The sequence below is a fragment of the Rhinatrema bivittatum genome, chromosome 4 (genome assembly GCF_901001135.1).
Source record: "Rhinatrema bivittatum chromosome 4, aRhiBiv1.1, whole genome shotgun sequence".
In the NCBI taxonomy this organism is placed as follows: Eukaryota; Metazoa; Chordata; class Amphibia; order Gymnophiona; family Rhinatrematidae; genus Rhinatrema; species Rhinatrema bivittatum.
In genome coordinates this window covers 116,653,655-116,670,515 of record NC_042618.1, presented here as the reverse complement: position 1 = coordinate 116,670,515, position 16,861 = coordinate 116,653,655, and the positions used below count along the sequence as shown (strand labels likewise).

Sequence of the window (16,861 nt, the reverse complement as noted above, 5' to 3'; positions counted from 1 at the left end):
AGCCCAGCATCCTGTCTCTGACAGTGGTCTATCGCAAAATGTAAATCCAATTTCTTGTTGCTTAGGCCTAGCAACAAGTACTGGGCTTCCTGGCGTCAACTAGTTAATAACTGTTAATGGACTTTTCCTGCAGGATCCCGGCTAAACCCTTTTTAAATCCCGCTATGCTAGCTGCTGTGACCGCATCCTCTGGCAACAAATTTCATGGTTTAATTGTGCATTGAGTGAAAAAATACTTCTTCCAGTTTGTTTTACTTCTACCATCTGTTAATTTCAAGTAGTGTTCCCTAGTCCTAGTATTTTTTGAAGAAGTAAATTACTCATCCCTGTTTCTTTTCCACCCCACTCATGATTTTATAAACCTCTGTCATTTCTTCTCTAAACTGAAGAGCCCTATTCTGTTCAGCCTTTTCTCAAAAGTGCCATTCCATCCCCTTCACCATTTTTGTTGCTCTTCTCTGTACCTTTTCTAATTCTAGAATATCTTTTTATGGGGTGATCAGAGCTGTACACAACGCTCAAGGTGCAGTTGCACCATATACCTATACAGAGGCATTAAAATGTTCTCTGTTTTAGTTGCTATTCCTCATCAAATAATTCCTAGCATTTTGTTGCTTTTTTGACTTGTGCATCACATTGTATTAAGGATTTCAATGTGCGTGTAGCATCTTTGGGCCTGTGGCCTTGGGAATAGTTCAGGAACACACCACAAGACTTGACTAGCTCAGGTCTGTTGCAAGTATTTATTTACAGTGCTTCACACTTACAGAAACAAAATAATGGCTCACCTTGCGTCAGGTACAATTGTTAGGTAAAGATACTCTGTACAAATATACTAGGAGGTTCTACCAGCTCCCTGGGGCCTCCTCAAGCTTTCTAGGTCAGGGTTCTTATGGTAGGGTGAAGGGAACTTTGTTTCACCCAGAATCCCTTTCGGTGTTCTGGGTTAGAACCCTGAACTGGACTCCTTAAGGGTAGAATGAGGGAGTTGTCTGTACACTTCTTCACATCGGCCTTATCAAATTGAGCGTCCAGACATGCCCGGGGCACACCCTGGCGCTGATTCTGGTGGGTCCCCCTCCATCTGTATTGTCCTCAACACTCATGAGTTGTCTCCATAAGATTGCAAATTGGGGATAATCTTGACCCAGGATTACTGGGTACGGAAGCTTGAGGAGGACAGTCACTTCTAACACAGCTTGTCCTGTAGTGGTCAAGAGGACATGGGTAGCTGAACACTTCTGTTCGTCTCCGTGTATACAGGCCAATATTTTCTCCATTTTCTTATAGTTACTGGGTCCTTGACATAGTCCTGGTGAATGAGCATTTTGCTACAGCCGGAGTCTTCCAAGGCCTGGGTAGAGGCTCCTTCCAGTTCCACCTAGATTACAAAGTCCTTAAGGCGTGCACACAGAAAACCCACGAAATTGCAGCTTTGAGGTTTTGACAACTTGTGATCCCAATTATGTTCCCACATGTCCTTAACATTTTGGGGCTCTGTCTCCCCATTCTTTGCTCCTTCTCCTGTTCTGCTAACTTGCGTTCACATTCCAGGTCATCAAACCAAGGGCATTCTTCCTTTGCATGCCTTTCTTTTTTACAGAAAGAACACTGCCTTGGGGCCGGTCAGGTTTCTGCCCTAGCAGTTTCACTTAAATACTCTTCAGTTACCGGCTGCCCTTATGCACAGCAGTCTCCTTCATTCCCATTCTCAGCACAAAGGGGGCACACAGAGAGGGTCTGCAATGCTCCTTTCATGGGTTGTTCCCGTCTCTCCAGGCTCCCCATTTTTTTTTTTGGGGGGGGGGGGATTGGAGGTTGTTGCTGCTTCAGAGCATTGGGTTTTTTTTTGTATGTGTAATTCTTCCTCTGGCGTTGACTGGGTCACCAAATTAACATCTATAGACACACTTCAGCTATACCAACAGTCCTTTGCTATGTGTCCTTTCTGTCCACAGTTAAAAATTGTGGGCGAGATTGGCATCTGAAAGGTGGGTACGGAGGCTGTGCCACTTTCCTCAGAGGTTTGTTGCTGATGTCCTGTCTCATGCCAGGGAATGGTTACCGATTGCCGCTCTAAGCTCCTTATGCTGGCGGGCATTTGCTGTGCCTGGTGGAAGGCTTCTGCCACTTCCGAGGCTCTCTTCAAGGTGAGTCTGGTGTGCCAGCAGACCCAGTTTCACATGGACCAGTCTAGACTCTCTAGAAACTGCTCCAGGAGTATCTGATGGGCTACTTCCAGCTGGAGCCACTTTCAGTTGGTGAAAGAGGTTTCTGGGGCTCTCCCTATTCTGTATGGTCGCTCGCTGGAACTGCTGCAGGAAATGTTCTAGGGAGTATCCAGCTTTCTGTAGTATAGTGGCCTTGATGCCCTCATTTGGATTGGTGGCCTGGAAGGCCTCTTGACTCCTGCCAGTGAGCACATTCCCCAAGTAAGTAGGCCATCTGGTCTCCAGCCAGGCCAACAGGTGGGCAGTCTGCTCAAGGTTTTTTAGAATGACTTCCAGGAAGAGTTGGACAGCAGACTGCAGAGCTCTGAGCCCTGCGGTGCATCGAACCGCCACCAGCACCGGCCCCCATACCAGCGCCAGAGCCTACCCTGTCTCTCTTGGTGCCCCTACTCGAGTGTTTGAACATCCTACTGTGTGTCTTTCTGATGCAACCGGTGCCCAGGGACTCTTCGGTTACCCAGTGTCCACCTATGCCCTCCTCGGAACCGATTCCCATCACTGAGTCCTCCGAGGAGGATGACACGCAGCGGCCATCGATGTCATCTGGTCCTTTGGTCCCAAGACCACAGTGCCTTAGACAGATTCCCTGTTGTCTGACCCTTCTTCTGGGGGGTGGGTATCAATACCATTAGTGCCTAGGGATGTCAGAATTATAAACTCGTCACAGTGCGTGAAAGAGCATGTAAGAGCATCTGTGTGTATATGTGTGAAAGCATCTGTAAGAACATGAGTGAGAGCATCTGTATGCGTGTGTAAGAGCATATGTGTGTGTTTTATATAAGAGAAGGAAGTTCACTCACCTTGCCTCCCCCCATACTAATCCATGGTAAAATCTGAGTGACTGGAAATCAAAAGGTCCAAGGTATGGAAAGTGGGGAATTTTTAAATCCTTATTAGTTTTAATTATTGGGTATTTTGATATCTGTTTTGAAATATTATTGATTTTTGAGTTTCTAATTGACTGTTCTATTCATCAGCTGTTTTGAAATATTTTTAGTATGTTTTTACTATTATGATTTTCTGTTCCTTTATTTTATTGTTTTGAGGTATGCCATTTTTATTTTTTCATTGTTGCTCTGCATATAATCTGGCTTGTTGAGGTTTCCAGTTCATTTCTGTTTATACTTTATGGTCTTTATTCTGTATTTGGTGAGAGTCTGCCTGTGTTCTGCATGTGTGACTGAGGTGAGGTGTTCTGCTAGTATGTAGCTTCTGTGTAAGGATCTATAGCAGGCTGGCTTGTTCTTTTTTCTTAATAGGTGTATTGGTGATTAGAGCCTGGTGTAAAATTTGCAGTGTTGCCTTTTCATAGTTAGGGTCTTTACTGTTTGAGGGCTGGTAGTTGGTGCTCTTTTAATATGGGAGGATAGGTATATTGTATTTGCAGTTTAGTTTACTCTGGGCTTTCTGAGGGCAGAACCCACACCAACAATTAATACTATAGACCTGTTACCATGTGCATTCCAAGTGTGTGTGTACTTTTCAAGCTCCTCTTCCCCCACACTTTCAGCTACTGTTCCTTTGGTGCTTACCATCTCCAGTTGCTGCTGCATTCCTCCACCCTGGCCTCCATCTTCAGTCACCATTCTTTGGGTCCTTTCTCCCCTCCTTCACCTCATGCCATGGCTCATCCTTCCTCTCCCATAAGAAGAACATATGAAATTGCTATGCTGGGTCAGACCAAGGGTCCCTCAAGCCCAGCATCCTGTTTCCAACAGAGGCCAAACCAGGCCACAAGAACCTGGCAATTACCCAAACACTAAGAAGATCCCATGCTACTGATGCCAGTAATAGCAGAGGCCATTCCCTAAGTCAACTTGATTAATAGCAGTTAATGGACTTCTCCTCCAAGAATTTATCCAAACCTTTTTTTAAACCTAGCTACACTAAATGCACTAACCATATCCTCTGGCAACAAATTCCCATCCCTCTGCTGCTACTACTTGAGTCCTCCATTCTTATAATATACTACTGCTTTTGCTCCTTAGGTTTTCCCCCCCACTGTTGCCACTTCATAAAGCACAGCTCACAGCCTTCAGTATCTGCCTCCAGAACGTTCCCACAAGCTAGATCCTGCTTCCTCTCTCACAGGTATTCTAGACCATAGTCGCAGTTATAGACAATGCCTGCCTTATGACAAATCTGAGCCTCTTTGCCTACAGAAGTCTTCTCTAGTTGAGCCAGAGGTATATACATCTGTGAACTCCTCACAGCATTGTGACATTTTTACTATTATCCCTTCTAACACAAAAAAATCCAAGATGATTCACAAAGAAAAGTAGAAATGACTAGCAAAACACTTTTGCTGGCCAAATGCCAATTAATCCAAAATACAAGGAGTTAAAAAAAAAAAAAAAAGGGACAAGTTCCAGGTTGGTCCACAGTAAATTGGTGCTAATTGTTTGCTAAGAGAAAATTGATTCCCTGCATTTCCACCCCCCCCCCCCCCAGCCAACAGCACAGGAATTGCAGCTACCATTAATAGTACAATCAAAAATAGCTCCAGCCTCAACATAGTACTTTGTCTAGACATTTTTTTGAGCTAGGGATACAAATTATTGCCTCCAGCATCCTCCCAAAATCCCCTGAAGGTCCCATGAGAGGCCCGCCTATGGGTCACCCCTTTGAAGGCCGGCCGTCGACACTGTGAGATTATGGCACAGAGACTCAACAGCAGCGATTTTCTCACCAGGAGGTACACCTCAGATAGTGTTCGGTGCACAGCAGCAGCTTGGTGAAAATGCAGTGTGCCTTGCAGCCTGCAGGTCACCCCTTTTAGGCTGGAGGTCAGCATCACATGCAGGGGGAGGGGACAACAGTGAGAGAGACAGCAGAGTCCATCAAGCCCAGCATTTGTCTCTAACAGTGGCCAGTTCGGCTCATTTGAAAAATACCTGGCAGATCCCAATAGGAAAGTCTATTTCTTATTGCTAACTCCCTGAAATAAGAGTCTATCTGGCTAATAATTGTAAATTAAGTTGTAGCTAAATGTAGGGATAACTGCAAATCCCTAAATTTTATGACAGAGCATAATTTTTATGAGATCAGACTCAGAACAAAGAATCTCCTTGATTTGTCTAAAATGCAATTATTTCTTAAAGGTTTTTATCAATTAAGCATAATTGATTAATCTAAGTTTTATTATATAAATCCAGTTATTTCACAGCATCCAAATTGACTTAATAGATAATTAGTTAAGACTAAACAGATGTCAGAAATCTTACTAACTAACCTCCAGATTACTTAGACCCAAGACTCTAAACTTTTCAATTTAATTAGGAGTTCTCTTCTATTATCTTAGCATAGTGATAAACAATGATTGAAGCATTGTACAGTTTATCTGTTTGTGGGCAAGGAGCCTCTGTGATAGGCAGGGATACAGAGAGGTTCATATTCAGTCACTGTCCAGATAACAAAGTTAGCAGGATAAATGTCCCTGGCTAATTTTGGAAGTATATTTAATAGTGCAGCCTCACATAGTATGTGATCTGAGTATTGTTTGTTTTATTGGCTTTTATATGAATGTGTCACTATAATGTTTTTAATATAAATGTAACATTGTGAACTGCCCTGAGCAATTTCCTTGTAGGGCATGGTATATAAAACTTTTTAAAATAAGTTTTATTTAGAAAGTGTGGCAAATCTGAATGCCTGCTTCCCTATGTTGTCCAGTGTTTACATTTTTTTTTTTTTTTTTGTAATTTAAAGTTTATTGAAAGAGTTTTCATGTAGTACAACAGGCAAATAAACCAATACACAGGTACAAGCGCAGTATAACAACAATCCAACAATGCCACACATCGCATCAGATAGGTATTGAAATATGACTGCTATGCACTAATGAACAAGACTACACTACTAAGAGAACAACCCTAGCCCCCACCCGTCCACCTGTCAAGCAAAGTTATCAACACGTATGTTTCCATTGTCTCCTCCCAAATACCACCTGATCTCATATGAAAGACAAGAATGCAGTATCGCACAGACATATCCGTAGGCATAATATATCAAGGTACATGGTCAATGAAATATCCAGACAATAATGTACGAGCTCAGAGCATAGCAAGCATGGCTTGGGAAATATATAGTTAGACCAAATTGCACAAGACCATCGGGAAAAACTGTCTAGCAAGAGAATGTCAGCGGGCTCAGTCCCCTCCCGCTGCGACCAGACTCAGAAGAAGTTGGAAAAGATCTCACACCAGCTGTTGCAGGATCGGTTTCCACACTGCAGAATGGTGCGCCACCCGGTTATGCCGAAGAGCTGTCAAATAATCCATCCGGCGATGAGATCTTAGCCGGTTTAACAAGTCATTCATTGACGGAATGGCGGTGGATTTCCAACATTGTGCCAACGCCATCCGCGCCGCAATCAATATATATAGACATAGTCTTTGTTGTGATTTATCCAGAGGCTCCAAAGGTGCATTAAGCAAAGCTGCCGCCGGAGTCAAGGTAATGTTCGCCTGGAACACGTGGCTCATCCAGGCACCAAGAGAAGTCCAGTACTGTTGTGCACCAACACAATCCCACCAGAGATGAAAGTACGAGCCATTCTGGCCGCACTGCCTCCAACATAATATAGAAGCAGATGGATAAATTCTATGCAGCTTGGCAGGGCTAAGGTGCCACCTATATAGCATTTTATAATTATGTTCTTGGAGCCGTGCAGACATCAAGCCCCTGGTAGCACGTTGAAGAACCTGCAAAGAAGGCGTAAGAGTGACTCCCATGTCCAGTTCCCAAGGGGAGAACAATGCAGAGACACTGGCCCCATCGTGCGTGAGCATAGAATACAATTTAGAAATGACCTTAGTGACAGAGTCCGCTCTAGCGCAGAAGTGCTCAAACAGAGAGCGAGACTCCCTTAGTTTACCAGCTGTCCGCAGAGAGAGAACAAAGTGCCGGGTTTGAACATATGAGAAATACATACTCATTGGCAATGCATACATTTCCATTACTTGAGGCCACGTCATAAACTCCCCCCCCATCATCAAATGGCCAATAGTGGTTATGCCCTTAGATTTCAAAATTTGAAAAGCAGCGGTCTGATGTCCTACTGAAAATTCTGTGTTATAGAACAAAGCTGATTGGTAGTAATAATCACTAGCCCCAACAATCTGTCGCCTCCATTTATTCCAAGCCTTAAATGTCGCAATTAGGGACCATGGCATACAATTTACATGCAACCTGGAAGAGCTGGGCTGCCACGGTAGTGCCGCCACATCCATAGGGCCAATCATAAGTTGTGCAGCCATAACCCACTGTTTCGGCTGAGTGGTGCGGCTAAGATCGATAACAGCTTTTAATTGGGCTGCTGCATAATAAGCATTTAAATCAGGTACACCTAGCCCGCCCTGTGTTTTATGGTGATATAATACCCTCCGGGCTACCCTAGGAGGCCGACGGCGCCAGATAAAATCAAAAATTTTCTTTTGAGTTTTCTTAAGAAAAGCCGAAGGCAACTGAAAGGGTAAGGTAGTGAAAAAATATAGAAATCTGGGGAGCACGTTCATCTTAACAATGGCGATCCTGCCCAACCAGGAGAATTGACCTCGATACCATGTATTTAGATCCTTATCAATTTTTTGAGACAGAGGAACATAATTAAGCATGAATAAGTCAGAGAGGTTAGCATTAATATGCACCCCCAGATACTTCAAAGCTTTCTTGGCCCAGCGGAAAGGGAATCTTTATGCAATGCTTTGGACCTCGGCCTCAGAGAGATTAATATTCAGTAATTCAGATTTTTCTAAATTAACTTTAAAACCTGAAACATTACTAAAGCTAGCTATTTCCAATTCAACACCGGAGAGGGACTGTAAGGGATTTGTCAGAGTGAGCATAATGTCGTCCGCAAATAGAGACAATTTAAAGCTGCGGTCCCGCAGCTGTACTCCCGTAATGGTATTTGACATGCGGATCTTGGTGGTGAATGGCTCCAAAAATAATGCAAAAAGCAAAGGTGAAAGGGGGCAGCCCTGCCTGGTCCCCCTCTCAATGGCGAAATGATCCCCATAACCTCCATTCACCTTTACCCTGGCCTGAGGGAGATGATAAAGCTGCGTGAGCCATGTGATAAAGAAAGGACCAAAATTCATCCTGGCCAGCGTTTGAAATAAAAATGGCCAATGGACCAAATCAAACGCTTTTTCCGCGTCAATGGCCAAAAGGACAGTAGGGATATTTTCCCGTTTCACCCACCAGATAAGGTCCAGAATTTTCCGGACGTTATCCGCCGCCATACGCTGTGGGACAAAGCCCACTTGGTCAAAGTGGACTAATTCAGGTAAATGTGTATTAAGTCTCAAAGCCAGAATACGGGCCAGGATTTTCAGATCTTGGTTTATTAAGGAGATGGGGCGGTAAGAGCTACAAAGGGACGGATCCCTGCCCGGTTTTGGTAATACTGTGATTCCGGCCGTGTTAGTTTGAGCCATGATGCTCTCCCCATTTCTAATAGCATTAAAGAATTCTACCAGTAGCGGAGCGACACAGTCCGACATTTGTTTATAATATTCCCCTGACAGTCCATCGAGTCCCGGGGATTTGTTATTCTTTAAAGATTTAATCACTGACGTAACTTCCTCAAGAGTGATAGGCATGTCTAACTCTTGCTGGTGAATGTCAGACAGTTGGGGAATAGGCAATGGCTGCAAATAATCGCTAATATCCGTGTCACAAATATTGGAATTAGCACGATAGAGCGTGGCATAAAAATCTGTAAAACATTGCCTGACTTCCATGGGGTCAATAGTAATCTGATCTTTAGAATTCTTAATTTTAGTTATTATACTCTGATAGGCTTGCTCTCGTAATTGTTTGGCCAATAATCTGCCAGCCTTATCATTTCCCTCAAAATATTTTTGTTTAACACGGTCCAGGATATAGACCACCCGATTGTCATCCAATGCACTCAGTTGAGAACGAGCCTCCTGTAACTGCTTATAAACCTTATTCGATTGGGAATGATAATGACTATCAGCCAGCTGTGCAATCTTAGCCAGCAGTACCTCCCTCTGACGCTCCCGCTGTTTTTTGAGTGCCGTTGCTCGCGCTATACATTGGCCCCTAACGATAGCTTTTGAACATTCCCACAAGCAGCTGGTCGAGATATCAGGTGAGCGGTTAAGGTGATAATATTCGGCTACCTGTTTAGTTAAAGTGTTAACAAAACTCGCAGTGCGCAGTAGAGACGCATTGAGCTTCCAAAATACTTGTCCACCCTGACCCGCGCAGAGGTGGAGGTCCAGCCAAACCAAACCATGGTCGGACCAGGTGATAGGCTCTATCTCACTTTTCCCAGTACGAATTAGTAAGCAAGCATCAACCAATAAGAAATCAATACGTGAATACGTGTTGTGAGGTTTTGAGTAGAAGGAATACGAGCGAGTATTTGGATGGTGATGACGCCAAACGTCTGTGAAATAGCATTCTTGAATAATATTATTCAACGCTTTCCGAGCTTTAAAGCCCGTTGGGTTGTGAGGTCTAGTACTTTGATATGAGTTATCGTAATCAGTATTGAGGGTAAGATTGAAATCTCCCCCCCACAACACGTATCCTTCTCCATGGGATGTCAAAAGTTTCCGCATCTTAAGATAAAACGCCTCCTGATCATTGACTGGGGCGTAAATAGCCAATAAGGACAGCAGGTCTCCCCGTATTTTAAGCTTTAGGAAGACATAACGACCCTTTGGGTCAATCACTTGGTCAACCAAGTCAAAAAGAAGGGTAGCTGAGAAAAGTATCCCGGTGCCTGCATATCGACATCCTTTCCCCGCCGCGGCGTGAAACATGTGAGGAAACCCCTTGAAGTGTAAGAAGTGTTCTTGTCTCTTTCTAATGTGGGTCTCCTGTAAGAACACAATGGACAAGTGCAAACGGTCCAGGTCTTTCTGCAATCGGTACCGTTTCCCATAGCTGCCCAACCCTTTTACGTTCAATGAGGCCACCCTAAAAGACATAGGACCGGAAAAAGAGTTGGGTTATACACATCAGACCATCCCCTTGAAACCTCACCGTTAGTGAGCCCGCAAAGTATGTCTATGCCTCCGCCTCCCATAACTGCAGGTGCAAATGTGGTGAAGTAGCGCTGCTTAAGCCAGACAGGTAACTGAACAGGAAACCCCCACTCCATTATACGATCCGTGTCCCTCCTACTACGGATCCCTCTGTGGGGAGCACACCAACTAACTCAAGAAAGCCCCCCTCCGCCCACCCACCCCCTCCCCCCCGTACATATTTGCTACTAAATATATAGAAAGATAAACACTCAAACAGCACTGTAAAACAGTAAAGAACATAGCCAGCTCCCAAGAGCCAAGTTCGAGCCAATTGGCCCTCCTTAACTGAGCACGACGAAATATCTGTGAGAGACCTTAAGCAGTCCTCCACCAGCAGTAATGCACGCTCCATCAGAGTTTAAGATGGCCCCTCATCCCTGATCCGATAAGGAGCCCTGGCCAACTCTAGATCTGGTGTTCATTCGGCGTTTGCTTCTGACTACTTTTTGCCACTTGCTCAATTGGCCCGGCATACGTGCTCCCACGGCTGCCGCTACAGTAGGAATGTTAATCTTTATGCCCGCATCCGAAAAGACAGTCGCAGCATCCGCCATGTTCTGCACCCGATAGGATTTTCCGCCATATTGAAAAGTCAGGGCAAACGGGAAATTCCACCTATATCGAATTTCAGCCTGGCGAAGCGCTTCCGTGGCCGGCCGCAGATCGTATCGCTTTTTAAGTGTGCTTGCCGCTAAGTCCTGAAAGACCGCAACCTCTTGCTCTTCCCAGGACCATTGCCGTTGCTTTCGGGCAGCAGCCAGCACCGATTCTTTTTGCGTGAAGCTGTTGAAATTTAAAATAATATCTCTGGGCTGATCACCCCGACGGGGCCCCAGAGCCCTGTGAGCCCTCTCAATCGCGAGAGATGCCAAAATCTCCTCCTTGGTGCGACACGATTCAGTACTCACTTGCAGCAGCAGAAACGTGCAGAAGCTCTTGGCGGTAGCCATACTGTCCGCAAAGGCCGCCGTTTCTGGGATGCTCCGAAGGCGAATATTTGAACGCCTAGACCTGTTCTCTAGGTCTTCAATTTTGGTCTCTAAAGTTGCTAACTCGGTCTTAGTTTCCATATCGTGTAGTGATAGTTCTTTTAGAGTATGCTCTTGGTCCTCGACCCACAATTCCAATTCATCTACCCGGTGCCCTAGGGCCATGAGGTCATCACGGAGCTCAGAAAAGGATGCGAGCAGTTCTTCCTTGTGGGCTTTGTTTTCAGCGCGCAGTTCGATAAACCACTCGCGCATGGTTGTTTTCGTGGGCAAATCTGCAATAGAAGGCGTCGAAGAGACAGTCGCCTGCGGCGAAAGAATCGGGGCATCGGATTCCACTTCTGTCTCTGCCGCCTCCATGCACCCCGTGGGATCAGGGCCTGCGCTATGTATTTCCGGCACCGAGCGGGTAAACGAAAATTTTTGTAAGTCGCTTCTTCTCTTAGAAGTCATCAGGCCGGGTTTTCGGACAAGGTTAGCGGCTGTAGGTCTCGAATAGCCAGAGCAAAACCAAGGTTTTGAGTGTTTTAGTCCCGGGGGAGATAGGAGCGAGTGAATCAAGCGGCCATCTTGTTTCGTGGCGAACAGCGCCCCCCCCAGTGTTTACATTTTTATATTTAAAAATGGTAAATCTTTCAGAAACTGATGCATGATTTCAAAATTGTGCAAGTAGTCTTTTTATTTTTCACGCATATTGCTCTAATTTTGCTCAAAATTGAATCTGTATTATTGATTTTTTAAATTTATATTTTGCCTTTTGACACTTGCAGTTGGCTTTGAATTGGCTGACAGGTTCTATAAGTATTTCTCTGTCCCCATGTTTGTACCTGAGGCAAAGAGGGCAGGGGAGAAAGACATACTTCACGCATATCCAGCATAGCGCTCTGCTTCAATGGCAGGGGGAATGAAGAAAAGTGGATCTATATACAGACAACAACCATCAAGGACTGAATTACATAGTCTGGGTAAACAAATAAGCATGGGTGTAGCTTGCTTATTGCGGCGGTTACTACCCCTAACTAATTAAGCCAGATATTTCACTTAGATGCAGTTCCAACACTACTCTCTACATTAATGGTAGTGGTGGAAGGGAAATAGAACCAAAAGGTTACTAAGAGCCAAGAGAAACAGATAAGAATGAGAAAAAAGAAAAGTATGAAGCTTGCTGGGCAGACTGGATGGGCCGTTTGGTCTTCTTCTGCCATCATTTCTATGTTTCTATGTGACTTTCCCAAGGTCACAAGGAGTGTGAGCGGGATTTGTACCCTGGCTTCCCTGGTTCACAAGCCTGCTGCTCTAATTGCTAGGCTACTCCTCCACTTGTGATGTATCAAGAAGAGTAACTAATAGGAAAATAGCTTTAAGAATATGGTATTAATGTGTTATTAAATATGCACATAAAATATTTATTTTCTTTGTACCATTTAGGGAAATGTCTTTAATAAATAGTTAAATTTAAAACAGAAATTCAGTTAAACAGCTGGGTTCATGTTTTGTGCGTAGCAACATATCTACTCTGATACAACAGAGCCTTTCTGATATTTTCTTGAAACCTGAACTCCCTCCAAATATAAACGTAAGAAACTGTGAACCCTCTTTAGTTAAGTAGTGTTAGAGGTACACACTGTGGGGATTGTTAACCTTGTGTTTACAGTTCACTTGCATTCACTTGAAAAGTAGACACACAGTTTTAAGCTTCCTTTCCAGCAGTTAAAGTGAAGATTAAATCATCTTTCAGAATAAAAGAAACTTTAAAGCCCACATTGTACATCAGTGTAGTTTTACAAAAATCCTGGCAATCATTTTTCTTAGACGTACCTTCTTTAACTCTTACTTTTGGTACTTTGGTTTACGTTTTTGTATCTTTTTTTTTTTTCCTGCCATGACATTGTTCAGCATATAATTTCTTGCAAAAATATAGGCCTTGAACCTAAAGTCTTAATATCTTGTCTTTGTAGCTCTTGAGGAAACGTCACATTGGAAACGATATCGTAACAATAGTTTTCCAGGAACCAGGAGCACAATCATTCAGCCCGAAGAACATACGTTCTCACTTCCAACATGTCTTTGTCATTGTGAGGACACACAATCCCTGCACTGACAGCGTCTGTTACAGGTATCTGTTTCCCTGGGCTCTTCAGGCTTGGTTTGCTTGTTTTATTTTTAATATGAATTTTTGTGAATCCGTACATATTCACTATAAGCGTTTTGTTTTGAATTATGGCCTGATACACTCAACTTCAGGCATATGCAGAGAGAAACATTTTGGCAAAGGCAGTAAGAGTCATTACAGTTCACATATGTTGACAAAGATTAGTTGGAAAGGCAAGGGTTTTAAACTAATTCATCATGCACATCTGTGGATAAGTACAGGAATTAATTTTCCATTGCTGTCAGTGTGGCACTAAATTAACTTTAAATTTAAAGAAATTCCATTTAGCAAAGAAAAATAAAAAAAACCCAACAATGCAAAATAGGATTATACCTGAAATCACACCCAGATTGATAAATACTATATGCCATTGTAGGTGTGGCTGAAGTATACCACATTAAAATATCTTAAATTAGATTATATAGCTTTGATTAGATTGTAAGTTCTACCGAGGGTAAGGACGGTCTCTTATGGGTTTTTGTACAGCATTACATGTGTCAAGTAGCGGTATAGAAGTGGAAGAAGAGGAATATAAAATTGTTTAAATAAATAGTGATAGATATAGTCAGAGTAAACCTAGGGCAAACTAGGTAGACCTTGTTGTCATTATTTGCTTTTATAATCTGTTTTGATAATGAGATTTCATGTGCAAGCAAGTCATTGTACAGTCTGTTATGGATTATATACATTAATGTATTTGTGGACTTCTAACTAGCATTATTTTTTCAGTAGTAGGTCAGATACTAGACATTATGGCACTCAAGCACATGAGTGTGTGAAGGGTACCTACTTCATGCTGATTGCAGGCCTTTAGAATATGTGTAATTTAGTGATAAGAGTTATGAGGCCCTGATGTATGTATTGGAGGGAAAAAAAGAAAATTGCAAAGCTTCCCAAACCTGTTCTGATGATCTCAAAACCAGTTGGGCTTTCAGGATAACCAATGTATGCAAATTTATCTATACGTATTAATTGTGTAGCCTGAAAGCCCAACTGGCTGGGGTTCCAAAGACAAGTTTGGGGAGCCCTGATTATATGGGATTATTTAGAATTTCACTTTTGATAAATGTTTAAAACTATCATTTATTGAATACAAGCCGTTAAGCCCGTTAAAACCGGCGAGATGTTTGTTCCAAATGCCAGCTAAGCGCTGTGCGTGGAGGTGTCAGGATGTGTACTCTTCCCCCTCCACCCTCTCTCCCTTTGCACTCCCCTTGCACCCAATGCTCCCTCCTCCAGCTCCCCTCCCCTCTTACTCTCCTGCTGCCCCATCTCCCCAACCCCCTCTCACTTTCCCACTGCTCCTCATCTCTCATTCTTCCAATGTTCCTCCTTTCTTCCACAGGTCCTCTCCTGCAGCTCCCCTCTCCCCTCATTCTTCGATTACACTCCCCTTCCCTCACTGCTCCTCACCTGCCCAGCACCCTTCTCTTCCTTATTCTCCCACTCCACCTCCTCTGGCCCTCCCCTTTCTTCTTACAATCCTCTTCCCCCTCCACCCTCTCTCCCTTTGCACTCCCCTTGCACCCAATGCTCCCTCTTCCAGCTCCCCTCCCCTCTTACTCTCCTGCTGCCCCATCTCCCCAACCCCCTCTCACTTTCCCTCTGCTCCTCATCTCTCATTCTTCCAATGTTCCTCCTTTCTTCCACAGGTCCTCTCCTGCAGCCCCTTCCCATTCTATCACCCGCTGGTCTGCCCCTGCAGCCCCCCTCTCCCCTCATTCTTCCATTACACTCCCCTTGCACTCACTGCGCCTCACCTGCCCAGCACCCTTCTCTTCCTTATTCTCCCACTCCTCCTCCTCCACCTACTGTGGCCCTCCCCTTTCCTCTTACTATCCTCCTCCTTCTAGTCCCTTCCTACCTTGGTCTCTGACATCATCTTTGTGCAGCTGGTAGGGCCTGGGATACAGCCCTTCTGCTGCTGGTGAGTCCATGTTTGCGTTTGTTTCCCTTTACTGTGAGGCCGACGTGCTCTATCGCCCCCACATGCGCAGCACGTCCATCAGAACCGCTCTGTATTGCACATTGAGCTCTGAACGTCGTGCTCTGTGGGTCTCTCTCTCTCTCGTGCGCACGCGCCTCACCGCAGCCCTCACACGGCTCCATTTCCTCCCGGCGCCACTCCGCTCTGACCGACGTGCTCTGCCCGAAGTGCTCTCTCGCCCGCGCATGCGCGGCACGACGGGCAGAGCTGCGCTGTACTGGGTCAGAGCCCATTTATATTGTAGATTCTACCCGTGGAGTAGTTGTGGAAGTTTGATTTTCTGCCATTGTCTGGATAATGAGACTGTCTGATAGCTCAGAGAAAGCAGAAGTGCTGCCAAGATAAAAATAGGAAGTACTGACAAGTAAATTATGGGATAGGCATCTAAAATGAGAAATATAACAGGGAAGTTGAAAAGATGTGGAACATTTTTTAAATAAGCGTAAATGGAAAAAACTTACAGAATTACATTTCAAACTTTAAAAAAAAAATACACAAAATACTTTACCAAGTTCAAACACACAGGAGGTAATTTTCAAAGGAGTTACATGGGTAAATGTGACACATACTATTGTAGCAATTGTCAAAAGCCATTTACTCAAGTAAAGTGCACTTACACAAGTAAATCTTATGGACAATTTAATGGCGTATATTGTAGCAATTTTCAAAAGCCCACTTGCTCAAGTAAAGTGCATTTACACGTGTAAAACCCAAGTTTAAGCATGTAAATGCTTTTTAAAATCAGGCCCAGACTGAGGTCAGTATTCAAAGGCAGATATTTGGATAAATGCCAAATTTGAAAATCAGAGTCAATTATTTGGATAAAATTTATCTGAATAAATGGTAAGTGTTTTGGGCGCATTCCAAGATGGAGATGAGATAGCCGAATAACACATTCTGCCAACTCCGATATTTGGAGTTAGCTGAATAATTTATTTGGCTATCTTTATAAGATCGCAGGAACTGAGGTAAAGGTTTTTTGGGTTTTTTTTTTGGGGGGGGAGGGGGGGAACTTAACTGGCTATATTAAAAGTATTGGCTAAGAAGCACTTAAATAATAATAATTCTAAAAAAGGATTCTGAGCAGACCTATCAGCCCAGACCCCTAGCCCAGTAAAATCATACTTGCCCTGCCAGCCAACGCCCCCCCCCAATCCCCACCCAAGACATATTGTAATGGAAGGTCCCCAATTATAAGATCATCCTCTCCCCACCCTAACCCTGCTGCTCCCACACTTAGAGCAGTGTACTACCTGGCTCCCTGTGCGTTTAGCTTTGCTTTACCAGCTTATGCTATCAACATTGCTGTCCAAACAACGTTACATGTGCCAGGACTCTAGTTCCAAACTCCCAGCCGTGATAAGATTGGTAGGTATGGGGTTTCAGCTAGGCGCAGATGTAGCTGCCCCTAGCTAGGGGCAGATGTAGGGTTAAGA

At 44.1% G+C, this 16,861-nt stretch overlaps 1 protein-coding gene across 6 annotated transcripts in view; it reads left to right on the top strand.

Moving 5' to 3' along the window:
- Nucleotides 1-16,861, top strand: part of SIPA1L1 (signal induced proliferation associated 1 like 1) — a 745,249-nt gene that overhangs the window by 480,764 nt on the left and 247,624 nt on the right. For all 6 annotated transcript variants that reach the window (XM_029598743.1, XM_029598739.1, XM_029598740.1 and 3 more), the window contains one exon: nucleotides 13,245-13,402. In XM_029598743.1, the coding sequence (XP_029454603.1) occupies nucleotides 13,245-13,402 (158 nt within the window). The remainder of the gene's footprint in view (nucleotides 1-13,244; nucleotides 13,403-16,861) is intronic.